The sequence below is a fragment of the Trachurus japonicus genome, chromosome 16, assembly GCF_045865225.1.
Source record: "Trachurus japonicus isolate A0001 chromosome 16, Traja_1.0".
NCBI lineage: Eukaryota > Metazoa > Chordata > Actinopteri > Carangiformes > Carangidae > Trachurus > Trachurus japonicus.
Window position 1 is genome coordinate 34,696,965 of NC_140922.1, and position 14,971 is coordinate 34,711,935.

General features: G+C 42.6%; 1 protein-coding gene across 3 annotated transcripts in view; it reads left to right on the plus strand.

Annotated features, from left to right (window-relative positions):
- The first annotated feature begins 1,572 nt into the window (after positions 1-1,572).
- Positions 1,573-14,971, plus strand: part of pik3r4 (phosphoinositide-3-kinase, regulatory subunit 4) — a 54,456-nt gene continuing 41,057 nt past the window's right edge. Inside the window, exons 1-5 of one of the 3 annotated variants that reach the window (XM_085803167.1) lie at positions 1,573-1,927; positions 4,676-5,098; positions 9,935-10,250; positions 11,741-11,874; positions 14,112-14,322. In XM_085803167.1, the coding sequence (XP_085659293.1) occupies positions 4,691-5,098; positions 9,935-10,250; positions 11,741-11,874; positions 14,112-14,322 (1,069 nt within the window). In that variant the 5' untranslated portion in view covers positions 1,573-1,927; positions 4,676-4,690. Of the gene's footprint in view, positions 1,928-4,671; positions 5,099-9,934; positions 10,251-10,576; positions 10,619-11,740; positions 11,875-14,111; positions 14,323-14,971 lie in introns of those variants that run through there. The other 2 variants (XM_085803168.1, XM_085803169.1) reach the window with 2 other exon arrangements.

A 14,971-nucleotide genomic window follows, 5' to 3' on the forward strand; every position in this document is an offset into this window, starting at 1 on the left:
TCGCGCTAAAATGGTTGTAGATCAGATAACCAACTCAAACATTAGGTACCGTACACCCAAAAACTACAAGGAAGTAGCAACTGATAATGAAATTTGTGATGAATAATACTAAACTCTAATAGGATTTGAACAACACAAATCAATGTAGTAGACCTTTAACTATATTAATCCAGATGGTTTTTCTACCAGATGGTGAAATGGATTGATTTTCATAGAAATCACCAACTTTTACTTCATTTTGCCTGATTTAGCCCGTAAATGTCTCATAAATTCACCAAAAGTTGGTACTTTTCACACAGCTGTAGCCTACTACACTGTCTGTGTGTAGTTGTGTTCATTTCATATGAATAACTTCATGCTGTGTTGTTCAGTTATCAGTCGTGTGTTTAGGATGTCTATTATTAATGGTTTGATTAGGTTTTGTGTTTGTAAATAGCAGTTTCAAATAAAAATGTATTGAATTTTACAATACAGAACTTTCAGGCCGTTTTCTCAAAAATGAATGAAATAGTCACCAAACTTTCCAACTTTACTTCCTGTCTATATTCTTTTTACAGAAGGGTTTGTTGATGTATCATTCATAGCCATTGATTTGTTTTGACTGTAGAGGTATTTCCTGATCTATGGGCTGATAAGAGACGTAGCCACAACCCTTCTGTAAAAAGTTTCTTGTGGAATGTACCTGTCAACAAAATGAAACCAAGCTTTTGAATCTCGCATCATCCAATGTTGGTGATTCTGTTCCTGGTGATATGCAAATTAGATAGATAGATAGAGACTTTATTGTCTGTCACGAGTGACAGAAATTAACGCATATTTAATGAGCTAACGCCTCATTTGCATATATAAACATAAAATTCAATTAAATTTGATGTACATTACAAACTGGGAAAGTCAGTGATATCTATTAAAATATATTTTTTGCCTATTCATCTAGGCTGTCTTGCCTTAAAGGAGAATTCCGGTCATTTTTCTTTACAAAAATAAACGGTCAGAGATATTTTGGGCATTACCACTGAACTGCTCCACCGTTTAATTTAGTAAAGAAATCATCACAACAAGGACAAAGTGTTTGTTTCTGTGGTGAGGAGAGCAGGCGCTCTGTGATGGGATAGTAATGTCTTTCTGGGATGTTTCAGAGTTTGGCTATCTGAGGTGAGTGGCTACATGCAAAAACACAAAGTTTATACTGTTTCTACTCTACACTATATGAGTTCAGTGGTGTCTCTAAGGATTCCAGTCATGTACCAGAGATATTTGATTGTTTTCTGAGTGTTTGTTGTGGTTGAAGAATTGCCCCCATAGGTTAGCGTTGTCGCTATCGCTAGCGCCGGGTAGCCATGGTAACTCCGGTTTGCCTGCATCAATTTTAGTCGTGTTTTTGCTCCAACCAACACTGGGTGACCATCAGGACAACAATTTAGGGGTCAAAAATGACCGGAATTCTCCTTTAATAGTGTTAACTTCCCCTGGACACTATTTTCTGAGAGAGTTAATATCAAATCTTTTAAAAAATCTTTTAAACACAGTAGTGATCATCTTCTTCTCCATAGACGACCTTTGTAGTTCCGCGCTCTGACCCGGAACCATAACAACGGTGGACGGCTAATCGGTTAGCCTGTTAGCTCGGTTAGCTCCGTGAGTCAGGCAGCAGCTTTTCCGTTATTATTCCCGGTTACCGTTAAGTTTTATCGCCCCCGCGGCCTTTCAGTTGTTTACTGAACAGGCAGAGGAAGATGTCGTCTGATTGGCTGCTGTAAGCGACGCACGGAGACACGTCATGAAGACGGTTTATCTGCGCTCAGGCTGAACGTTTCTGACCGTTAGCAGCACCGCTAGCCTGCTAAAGCTAACACCACAACAACAACAACCACAGACCTGACAACAGAAGCTATAAAGTTGTCCGAACTGAACTGAACATTAACTGGTAATAACATATTTACAATGTCTTTTAACTGTTACAGCATATATATTAGTGTTGTGGCTGTTGTTAACGAGCAGGAAGAGTTTTAAAGAGCTGATGACGGTTAGCTGCTAATGCTAATGCTAATGCTAAGTTAGACTGGTGTTTGTGTGTGGAGCTGAATCATGTGACAGCTGCTGCTCGGTGGAGGTTTTTGCTGCTGCACATCTGCTTTATTCTGGCTGTAACCGGGGCTCCCCAGGTGTGAATCCAGGTGTTTTACAGCTGTTTAAGACACAAACATGTCAGAGATGTTAGGTTTAACTTTGTTACTGTGTGCAGCTGTGGAGAGATGGAGGTTAAAGGGACAGTTCAGCATCTTAGTCAGATTCTCCTCTCACCATAATCCATATAGTCACAGCAGTAGGTTCATGACCTTTAATTATCGGTGCATGTTGCAAGTTGGTTGCAAGTTGTTTTGCTTTACTGCCATAGCTGAACTAAATAAGACAATGAAAAGAACATAACCATGGGGAATGTACATTGTACATGTAAATGTGGGGTGCGGGGTCTTATGTCTTATGTCTCTATGTATTTGTGGTGTATGAAATGTGGGAATGTATGTAAATGAATGTAATTTGCACTTCTCGAGGCCGTTTGTACGCAATGGTGAAAAAAATAAATCTATCTATCTATCTATCTATCTATCTATCTATCTATCTATCTATCTATCTATCTATCTATCTATCTATCAACAGGGTGTAATAACAGGAAAAAAAACAGAATTGAATTGAATTGATTTATTTATTGATTTCAATTAGTGCTGCAACTAATGATTATTTTCATTATCAACTAATCTGTCGATTATGTAAATGAATAATCGATTAGTTTGGTCAATAAAATGTTGAGAAATATTGAAAAATATCAAATCGGTGTTTCTCAAACCACCAGACGACGTCCTCAAATGTCTTGTTTTGTCCAAAAACCAGAGAGAGACTCAGTTTATTGTCATAAAGGAACAAAGAAACCAGAAATATTCACATTGAAGAAGCTGGAATCAGAGAATTTTGACTTTTTTTCTTTAAAAAAAAAACGATTATTCGATTATCAAAATAGTTGATGATTAATAAATGGATTATTGTTTGATTCTTCGATTAATTGTTGCAGCTCTAAAGAATATTAATTAAATCTGTAGCCTACTTCTTGTTTCAAATCAACTCTGGAGGCAAGCGCACTGAAATTGAGTGAAATCAAGACAATTGACTCTAATTATTGGCAAAAGATTTCCATGATCAGGCTTATCTGTATCTATTTTGACCAATATTTATCGGGCTATAATTATCGGCACTGATAGTTGTCTTACTTCTCTGTTTAAAATGAGAAGTAAAAACATGACATCAACACTTTAAAGGGACAACGAGGAGTTTCTATTTGGTTATAAAAAAGTCTCACGTTAATGTGGATGAATCTACGTTACCACTTGTTAATGGCCCATTTTAGATAAATATATCGTTTTGTCTCTATCGTTATTTTGTTATTTTAATTAATGGTGGAAATGCTGGGCGAGCCGACCAGCGTTTCTTTACTTTCGGTTTTGTGGCGAGTCATGAGAATAACGCCGCCGAATCTCCGTTTATGGTGGGAACTACGACGGTATGTGATCGTCTTCCAACCTCTGACTTTAATTCTTGATGAATGAAAACATGAGTCTGTCTTGCGCCGGTCAAAGAATTTCACGGTGCGGAGGCTCATAAATGTAGTGTGGAAACACTTCGCTTTAACAAAACTCCTCGTTGTCCCTTTAAAGGACAATTCCGGGTGAATTCAACTCAGGGGTGTATTTTCATATCATTTTAGGTCTAAAAGAATGAATCTGAAGATTTTCAGTTTAATCGCTCCTGTTTTGCGGTAGTTGCGTCTGTCCCCGCGTCCCCACGGCAGCAATGAATGGGAGTGGATGTAAGTTCTGCTGCTTTAGGCTGTTTCCATCCCTCAAAGTCGCAATTTTTTTCCACAGACAGCGTCAGATGGAGACTCAAACATGCACCGAGAAGTTTATTTACTTCAAGCAAGCCGACATGTTTGTAAAAGTCGATCTAATTCAAAGTCTCCCGGAGTCTCGCGCGAGACCCAGTTGCCGTGCTCGGTGTGTTCAGGTGCAGTGGGAAAAGCTACCGTTTGTGTCATAAACACAGGAATATCAACTCTTTACTTGCTTCAAGTAAAAAAAACTTCTCGGCTCGTGTTTGAGTCACCACCTGACGCTGTCTGTGGAAAAAAATGTACACTTCAAGCAAGTAAAGAGTTGATATTCCTGTGTTTATGACACAAGCGGTAGCTCCGACTGCGCCTGAATACACCAGCACTGCAACTTTGGGCTCGCGCGAGACTCCGGGAGACTTTGAATTAGATCTAGTTTTACAAACATGTCGGCTTGCTTGAAGTAAATAAACTTCTCGGTGCATGTTTGAGTCTCCATCTGACTCTGTCTGTGGAAAAAAATTGCGGCTTTGAGGGATGTAAACAGCCTAAACAGCAGAACTTACATCCACTCCCATTCATTGCTGCCGTGGGGACGCGGGGACAGACGCAACTACCGCAAAACAGGAGCGATTAAACTGAAAATCTTCAGATTCCTTCTTTTAGACCTAAAATGATATGAAAATACACCCCAGAGTTGAATTCGCCCGGAATTGTCCTTTAATTGATTATTCTAAATGATTTTATTCGTCTGTACATGTTGTTTTGTTCTGTACTTTCCTCCCCAGACAGACGTGTGTGGGAGCGATGGGGAACCAGCTGGCCGGCATCGCCCCGTCCCAGATCCTCTCGGTGGACAGCTACTTCTCCGACATCCACGACCATGAGTACGACAAGAGCCTGGGCAGCACGCGCTTCTTCAAGGTGGCGCGGGCGAAGCACCGCGAGGGCCTGGTGGTGGTGAAGGTCTTCGCCATCCAGGACCCGTCGCTGCCCCTCACCAGCTACAAGCAGGAGCTGGAGGAGCTGAAGATCCGGCTGCACTCGTGCCAGAACTGCCTTCCCTTCCAGAAGACCTCGCTGACGGAGAAGGCCGCCATCCTGTTCCGCCAGTACGTCCGCGACAACCTGTACGACCGCATCAGCACGCGGCCGTTTCTCAACAACGTGGAGAAGCGCTGGCTGGCCTTCCAGATCCTCAACGCCGTCGACCAGGTACGGCTTTCACCCAGTAGTCCAATAGTCGAATAGTCGACTATCAAAACCACTATTCGACGCTGTGAGTCATAGTCGAGTATAGGGCTGACCTCCAAAAGTCGACTATTCGACGATTCGATTCGGAGGGGTCTGATTCGACTATGAACCTCGTAGTCGAATCTAACCAAGACCGTACCATTCTGACTATATGGGGGGTGCCCACTGCTGCTGAGCATAAATTGTTACATAGAATGTCTTTTTTCGTTATAAAAAGCGTATTTTGATACAAAATCTGCTTACTTTCTGTTAATAAAGAGTTCAAAATGATGTGTGCGTTTAAACGGTAGTCTTAGCTTCTTACTACGTATTAATAAATCACCCACTGCAGTTGCACAATTAAATGAGCGGAGGTTTTTTTTTTTTTTTTTCAAATGAGCGGAGGTGAGCAGTAGGACCGTCAAAGTCACGGTACTCAGAAGTCACTGCAGAACACTCACTGAGTGGCAAAAAGACGAGAGGCAGAGCCGCCAAAGTTTAAAATAGAGGAAGTCTGACAGTCTAACTTTGTCAGCATTTACAGTATCATGCATGACCTGACAGAACAGCAAAATTGTGAGGATACATCTGACTTTGACCGAGTTACATTCAAGAACCTACTTTCAGTCACGGAAAATAAATTAACTCGAGCTGTAATTTTTTTTCGATGGATCAGCTGTGTTTACCGTTTCATGTGTTAATAGTTCTGATGGTTAGACAGATGAATTAGTCCCTAACACATCCTAAAGTTTGACATGTTTTTCAGAAGAGGAACTTGTTTTTTTCCGACTTCCGAGTTGTAATGAACGCACCATAAGTGCCGGGAGTCGGGATGCGAGTAACAGCTGTGATCTCGTCCCTCTGCACTTTAACACTGAGCCTGTCTGTCTCTCTGCCGGTGCCGCGGTCACACTGTGTGTGTTACAGGATTGATTAACGTAATGTACGGATTGTCGAGTCCTTCTGACCTCCGTTTGTTTTGATACTACATGTTTTACCTGGTTTCTCTGTGTCCACCGCTATCCTTCACCACGTTGAGGGAGCGTTGTCCAGGGCAACGTGACATAAACGCATACCCTGGCTCACAATGGCTACTAAAAATCATCCGAAGTGTGAGAAATAAAGGTATTTGTTTTACACCTACCATATTTTTGGGGTGGTTTAGCTCTTTTGTTTGAAACGGGAAAAAGTCGCAAATTTGCTGCTATCTAAAAAAAAAAAAAACAAAGGTTTGACGATCAGTCGACTACGGCAAAATCTGACGAATCAGATTCGACTATGAAAATCCTTAGTCGAAAACAGCCCTAGTCGAGTATAGGGATGTCACGATTATACATTTTCTTGGTACGATTATTAAAAGAGAGAGGAGTCCCGCACACTGAACAACTTGCTTAATCGATAGTTTATTGCAACGTTTCGGTCCAACAGACCTTCGTCAGGCAAACATTTCACTTCAATTCATCAATCAATCAAATTTTATTTATACAGCACCTTTCAAAGCAAAAGATGCCGTTCAAAGTGCTTTACATTTTGACTGAACAATATATCTATAGGAGGTAAAACAAGAAAAGCAAGGAGACTAATGCACGAAGATTAAAAACAACAAGAAAAAATAAAATATAGCAATAGAAATAGAAATAAAATAACAACTTTTAACAACAATAAAATTTTATAAAATAGAATAGAATAAAACTCAGGATAGAAATAGGAGAAAGATAACAATAAGAAAGAGTATAAAACTGTAAAATAGAATAAAATCACTGTGAGACTATAGCATAAAAGCCAGATTATGCTATTATTGGTACGATTATTGTCAGAGAAATAATCACGGTACTACGATAATCACGATTATTATGCATTAATTAATTTCACAACACTAGGAATGTGTAAAATGATCAAATATAGTCAAAATATAATTACATTACTCATTGTTTACACCAGTATCTATTAATATAGGAATATAGGACCAATTCTTAATCCCCAGGGGAAGTGTTTGAAATATTCAGCTCATAAATTGTCGTCTATACCAAATCGTCTATACCAAATGTTTAAGTTATTTTTGCTTTGCTTTTTTAATTAAAAATGACACGCTAACATCTAAATTCCTACCAATTCAATGTTACGTTAGTTAAATGGACCAGTATCTGTGCATTTACCTTTAGTTTAGTGCATATCTGGCAATATGGTTCCAACATCTTTTTTTTCTTTTTTTTTTTAAGTAACGGTATTTATGAATCTTTACGATTAATAAATTGTGGCGTTTAATACCACAATTAATTGTGAAAATGTGACTTCTTTTTTATTTTATTTTTTTTTATTTTTTAAAATATTGTGCAATGTGCATGTGTTCGCCTTTTTTACATACAGAGAGTACAGGTTTTCAAAAGGGTTATAAGGGTATGAAGTTCACTTTATAATGGAGTATGTTAATTTATAGGCTCCTACAGTATTTGTGTGCAGATAAATGTTAAAAATGCTAAAGACTGAAAATAGAGAGAATCGGCAATATCGTAGAATCGCAATTTAAATCGAATCGCCATCCAAAAAAATCATAGAAGAATCGAATCGGGAGAAAAGCATATCGTCCCAGCCCTAGTATGGTTAGGGGCTGGCAGCTGAGGTGTCGTATGGATTAGGAAAAAAAAAAAATCTGGCGAATATTCGACTATTGGTTGACTATTGGGAAGTATTCGGCAAATACTGTTTTAGTGTTTTATGGTCTGTTTTATTTATTGGTTTTATTTTAATTGTAAATTGTTTTATTGCTTTTAAAATTGTTTTAAAAGCAATAAACAAATTATTATTTCATATTTATTTTTCTGCTAATTGTTTTAGGAGGAGGGGGAGGAGGAAGAGAAGGAAGAGGAGGAGGAGAAGGAGAGAGGGGGAGGAAGAGAAGGAGAGAGGGGGAGGAAGAGGAGGAAGAGAAGGAGAGAGGGGAGGAAGAGGAGGAAGAGAAGGAGAGAGGGGAGGAAGAGGAGGAAGAGAAGGAGAGAGGGGGAGGAAGAGGAGGAAGAGAAGGAGAGATGGGGAGGAAGAGGAGGAGGAGAAGGAGAGAGGGGGAGGAAGAGAAGGAGAGAGGGGAGGAAGAGGAGGAGGAGAAGGAGAGAGGGGGAGGAGAAGGAGAAGGAGAGAAGGGGAGGAAGAGGAGGAAGAGAAGGAGAGATGGGGAGGAAGAGGAGGAAGAGGAGGAGAGAGGGGGAGGAAGAGGAGGAAGAGAAGGAGAGAGGGGAGGAAGAGGAGGAGGAGGAGAAGGAGAGAAGGGAGGAAGAGGAGGAAGAGAAGGAGAGAGGGGGAGGAAGAGAAGGAGAGAAGGGAGGAAGAGGAGGAAGAGAAGGAGAGAAGGGAGGAAGAGGAGGAAGAGAAGGAGAGAGGGGAGGAAGAGGAGGAAGAGAAGGAGAGATGGGGAGGAAGAGGAGGAGGAGAAGGAGAGAGGGGAGGAAGAGGAGGAAGAGAAGGAGAGATGGGGAGGAAGAGGAGGAGGAGAAGGAGAGAGGGGAGGAAGAGGAGGAAGAGAAGGAGAGATGGGGAGGAAGAGGAGGAAGAGAAGGAGAGAGGGGGAGGAAGAGGAGGAAGAGAAGGAGAGAAGGGAGGAAGAGGAGGAAGAGAAGGAGAGAAGGGAGGAAGAGGAGGAAGAGAAGGAGAGAAGGGAGGAAGAGGAGGAAGAGAAGGAGAGAGGGGAGGAAGAGGAGGAAGAGAAGGAGAGATGGGGAGGAAGAGGAGGAGGAGAAGGAGAGAGGGGAGGAAGAGGAGGAAGAGAAGGAGAGATGGGGAGGAAGAGGAGGAAGAGAAGGAGAGAGGGGGAGGAAGAGGAGGAAGAGAAGGAGAGATGGGGAGGAAGAGGAAGAAGAGAAGGAGAGAGGGGGAGGAAGAGGAGGAAGAGAAGGAGAGATGGGGAGGAAGAGGAGGAGGAGAAGGAGAGAGGGGAGGAAGAGGAGGAAGAGAAGGAGAGAGGGGAGGAAGAGAAGGAGAGATGGGGAGGAAGAGGAGGAAGAGAAGGAGAGAGGGGGAGGAAGAGGAGGAAGAGAAGGAGAGATGGGGAGGAAGAGGAGGAAGAGAAGGAGAGAGGGGGAGGAAGAGGAGGAAGAGAAGGAGAGATGGGGAGGAAGAGGAGGAGGAGAAGGAGAGAGGGGGAGGAGAAGGAGAAGGAGAGAAGGGGAGGAAGAGAAGGAGAGATGGGGAGGAAGAGGAGGAAGAGAAGGAGAGAAGGGAGGAGGAGGAGAAGGAGAGAGGGGGAGGAAGAGGAGGAGGAGAAGGAGAGAGGGGGAGGAAGAGAAGGAGAGATGGGGAGGAGGAGGAGGAAGAGAAGGAGAGAGGGGGAGGAGAAGGAGAATGAGAGAAGGGGAGGAAGAGGAGGAAGAGAAGGAGAGAGGGGGAGGAAGAGGAGGAGGAGAAGGAGAGAGGGGGAGGAAGAGAAGGAGAGAGGGGAGGAAGAGGAGGAAGAGATGGGGAGGAAGAGGAGGAAGAGAAGGAGAGATGGGGAGGAAGAGGAGGAAGAGAAGGAGAGAGGGGAGGAGGAGGAGAAGGAGAGAGGGGGAGGAAGAGAAGGAGAGAGGGGAGGAGGAGGAGAAGGAGAGAGGGGGAGGAAGAGGCTTATAAAATAATATAAATTCTATTGTAAATTGTTTTATTGCTTTTAAATTGTTTTAAAAGCAATAAACAATTATTATTTCATATTTATTTTTCTGCTGATTGCTTTATTTTTATATGTTATGTACAGCACTTTGTTTCAGCTGTGGTTGTTTTAAAGGGCTTTATAAATAAAGTTGAGTTGAGTTGAATACTAAAATCCAGTATTCTTCGATGCCCTACGACCAGGCGCACAAGGCCGGCGTGCGGCACGGCGACATCAAGACGGAGAACGTGATGGTGACCAGCTGGAACTGGGCGCTGCTCACCGACTTCGCCAGCTTCAAGCCCACCTTCCTGCCCGAGGACAACCCGGCCGACTTCAACTACTTCTTCGACACGTCGCGGCGCCGGACCTGCTACATCGCCCCCGAGCGCTTCGTGGACGGCAGCATGTTCGCCACGGAGAGCGACCAGAACCAGAACACGCCGCTGGTCGACCTCACCAACAACAACCAGAGGAGCCGAGGGGAGCTGAGGCCCGCCATGGACATCTTCTCTGCTGGTAAGGGAGGGGGGGGGGGAGGAGGAGGGGGAGAGGAGGGGAGGGAGGACAGGGGGGGAGAGAGAGAGGGAGAGGGGGAGGGAGAGGGGAGGAGGAGAGAAGGGGAGGAAGAGAGAGGGGGAGAGAAGGGGAGAAAGAGGAGGAGAGAGGAGGGGAGAGATGGAGGGGAGCTGAGGCCCGCCATGGACATCTTCTCTGCAGGTAGGAGGAGGGGAGGGGGGGGGGGGGAGGAGGGAGGTAGAGGAGGAGGAGGAAGAGGAGGAGAAGGAGGAGGAGGAGGAGGAGGAGGAGGAGGAGAAGGAGAAGGAAAGAGGAGGGGAGGAGGAGAGAAGGGGAGCTGAGGCCCGCCATGGACATCTTCTCTGCAGGTAGGGGGGGGGGGGGGGGGGAGAGAGAGGATGGAGAGAGGACGAGGAGAGAGAGAAGGAAAGAGGAGGAGGAGGAGAAGGAGAGAGGAGGGAGAGAGGAGGAGGAGGGGGGAGAGAAGGGGAGGAGAGAGAGAGGAAGAGGAGGGAGGGGGAGGAGGAAGAGAAGGAGAGAAGGGGAGGAAGAGGAGAAGGAGAGAAGGAGGGAGGAGGAAGAGGGAGAGGAGAGAGAGAGGAGGAAGAGAAGGAGGAGAAGTGGAGAGGAGGAGGAAGAGGGTTATAAAATAATTAACAGTAAATCTTTTGTTTTTAAAGGGATAGTTCAACATTTTTGGCAAATTGGCCCATTGCCATAATCCCTATAGTCATAGCAGTAGGTTTGTTACCTTTAATTGTCGGTGCAAGATGTTTTTAGAACGGCGGAGCAGAGCCGTGAGCTGCTCAGAGCTATGCTACGGAGGCTCATTATGGGATTTCTTGGTTTCAAACTCATCAAACTCATCAAATACACAATCCAACAACTCCACAACGCTCTGGTGGACAAGTTGTGAGCTGCACATTCACCACGCTATGAGATAATAACACAACGTTACCACACAGAGTTGTTTTAGAGGGAAATACAGAGACTGTTGATGAAAAACTGTCCCTGAAGGCAACACGCATCAGTGGTTTTGCATGAATTTCCCTCTAAAACAACTCTGTCTGGTAACGTTGTGTTATTATCTCATAGCGTGGTGAATGTGCAGCTCACAACTTGTCCACCAGAGCGTTGTGGAGTTGTTGGATTGTGTATTTGATGAGTTTGATGAGGGAAACCAAGAAATCCCATAATGAGCCTCTGTAGCGTAGCTCTGAGCAGCTCGCGGCTCTGCTCCGCCGTTCTAAAAACAGCTTGCACCGACAATTAAAGGCAACGAACCTACTGCTATGACTATAGGGATTATGGCAATGGGCCAATTTGCAGAAAATGTTGAACTATCCCTTTTAATATGGCTGTTTTTAAATATGTTGTCTCTACATCTCAGATTTACCCACTGACTCCCAGTTTATTGATAATCGTTCGTCACAGATCAGACATAATCGATCACGTTACATGTTTTATTCCATGTGTCTCTGTGTCTGCAGGTTGTGTGATCGCTGAGCTCTTCACCGAGGGCGTCCCGCTCTTCGACCTGTCTCAGCTCCTCGCCTACCGGAAGGGACACTTCCAGACGGAGCACGTCCTCCTGAAGATCGAGGACTGCAGCATCCGAGAGCTGGTAACACAACACACACACACACACACACACACACACACACACACACACACACCTGTCCTGCACAGCAACACACACGTCACCTGTGATCATCTAGAGCAGTGGTTCTGAAACGTTTTTACATCAGGTATCCGTAGGGGTGTCACGATTCTCCAAATCCTCGATTCGATTTGATTTTCGATTTTTTTTCTTTTTCTTACAGCACAGAGGCCTATATTCCATTTTCAGACTAGTCTAGTCTACGATCATTGGTTTTATTCATCACATTTTATACAGAAAATCTTATTTCAAAAGATGGGCTACATATAAGTGATGCAATTTCCATAATGTATCACATCAGGCACTAATGGTCAATGGGGGGGGGTTGTCGATCCTCTCTTTGACTTCGATGCTCAAGACCATGATGTAATTTCTACGGAAGCCGAGAACGGCCAGGTCCGTATAAATTTTTTTTATTACCGTTTTCTCGTGATAACGACTTATTATTTCGTTATCTCGAGATAACAAAGACCGTTTTCTCGTGATAACGAAATAATCATAGAATGTGTCGTTGACATGGTTGCCATGGTTGCCAGCAACAGGAGGCTACTGTTCAGCTCGAGCATGGGGCAGTTAACTTTTCTACTCTAGCCTACTCACTGGTGTGATTGTTGTCCACACCAGCTGTCAACAATAACTTACCAGTAAGTTACACTTAACGTTAGTTTGTATAACGTCACTGTGCTGGGTTTATTTAAGGGGCTACCGGCCGGTGGTCCCATCTATCCTGTTTCAGCTAAGCTAACGTTAGCTACTGGCTGCTGCTGTCAGAAATCACAACCTTATCTCGAACCATCAGACACCTGTTGCCTGCGACCACTGACATGTAGGCTAATGTTAATTTGGCAAGACAGCAGTGTTCATGAGCTTTATCTGAGCAGCAACTAGCTAACATTACCTTAGCTGAAGCTGCCATAACGTAGTCTACTCTCATGTGTTTATGCTAACCTGTAGCCCCTTAAATAAACCCAGCTCAGTAAACAAACTAACGTTAAGTGTAACTTACCGGTACTTCATTGTTGACAGCTCCTCAGAGCAGACTAACGTTAGTGGCAGCTCTTGAAGGCTGAAATCAGGATGATGTGATCACATTAATCAGCTCACTGATTTGAGTTCTACACATGGTTTTGGGCAATTATCCCACGAAAAACATCTCTTCTGTTACGTTAGATCTGTAGATGTGTAGTGTTTCCAACAGACTCGCTTTAGTAGCCTCCTGCTACGAACATACAGCGGCTAACCAGCTGCTACCATGGATGTATTATATAAACCGTCTTTGATTATATTAACCCCGTAAACAGAAGCGATTGCACCGGGGAAACATGTTGCTAGGCAACCATGTCAACGACACATTCTATGATTATTTCGTTATCACGAGAAAACGGACTTTGTTATCTCGAGATAACGAAATAATAAGTCGTTATCACGAGAAAACGATAATAAAAAAAATATTATGGACTTGGCCGTTCTCGGCTTCCGTAAATTTCGATCGATTTCGATAAAAAATCGAAATCCTGACACCCCTAGGTATCCGTAAATTGATACAAATTAGACCAATATTTGTTTTACGACTGAATAACGTTACTTTATGTTCAAATTAGGGCCAATGGCATGAATTAAAAAAAAACAAAAAGAGACATTTTTTGGGGAATAAAAGGTAAAACCTTTTTCTTTTTTGTAAGTTAAAAGATTTCTAGGAAAAACTGGTAAAACTTCTAAAAAGTTAAAAAAAATTCTAGAAAAAACTGGTAAAATGTCTCAAAAAATGTTTAAAAATCTTTTAGAAAAAAGTGGAAAATCTAATTTAAAAAAAAAAAAAAAAAATGGAAGTAAACATTGTACCTTGAATTACCTAAAATTGAGGACCCCCTTGGACCCTCTGACAGACCCCTGGGGGTCTCCGGACCCCACTTTGAGAAGCACTGATCTAGAGCAGTAGAAAAAGTCTCAGTTAATCAGTATAATCTGTGTCAGTGAACGCACCTTCACCTACATCATCTTTACGTTGACCCGCCGTTATCTGGAGTCGTCAATGAGTCAATAACTGATCAGAGGAGTCGAGGTCATTGATGAATCATTGATCTGCAGCGTCACTCATGGACTCATACAGATGTAAACAGCTGCTTCTGCTTGTGTGCTGCGTTTAAGGGGCCTCAGTGATCGTAGGAAAAGACAGCGACGGTCTGTGTGTGTTTCCCCAGGTGGCCCAGATGGTGCAGCGGGAGCCGGAGAAGCGTCTGTCGGCCGAGGAATACCTGAAGCAGCAGCGAGGCCGGGCCTTCCCCGACATCTTCTACACCTTCCTGCAGCCGTACATGGCTCAGTTCGCCAAGGAAACCTTCCAGTCGGCCGACGAGCGCGTCCTCGTCATCCGCAAAGACCTGGACAACATCCTGCACAACCTGCGAGGAGGTGACTGCAACATCTGGCTCTGCTTCCACACTGAAACATCTGTGTCTCCCCCCCAAAAAAAAGTTTAAAATTTCTAGAAAAAAAGTGGTACATTTTCTCAACAACAAAAAAAAAGGTAAAATCTTTCCCAAAAAAAAGTAAAAAAATCTCTTTTTTTCAGAAAAGTGGTACAAATCTTTCAAAACAAAGATTTAAAAAATTCTAGAAGAAAAGTGGTACATTTTCTAATTTAACAAAAAAAGGTAAGATTTTTCAGGAAAAAAGTAAAAAAATCTTTTTTTTAGAAAAGTTGTACAAATTTAAAAAAAAAAGATTTTAAACATTTTAGAAAAAAATTGGTACATTTTCTCATTAAAAAAAGTAAAATGTTTCAAAAAGTGGTCAACCCCCCCCCCCAAAAAAATGATTTTAAAAATTCTAGAAGAAAAGTGGTAAATTTTTCCATAAAGAAGTTTTTAAAAATTCTAGAAAAAAAATTGGTAAATTTTCTTAAAACGTAAAAAAAAAAAAAAAAGGAAAAAGTCTTTCTTTAGAAAAGTTGTACAAATTTTTCAAAAAAAAAAAGATTTAAAAAATTATTGAAAACAAGTGGTAAATTTTCTGAAAAAAAAGTTTTAAAAAAATTCTAGAAAAAGAAATTGGTAAATTT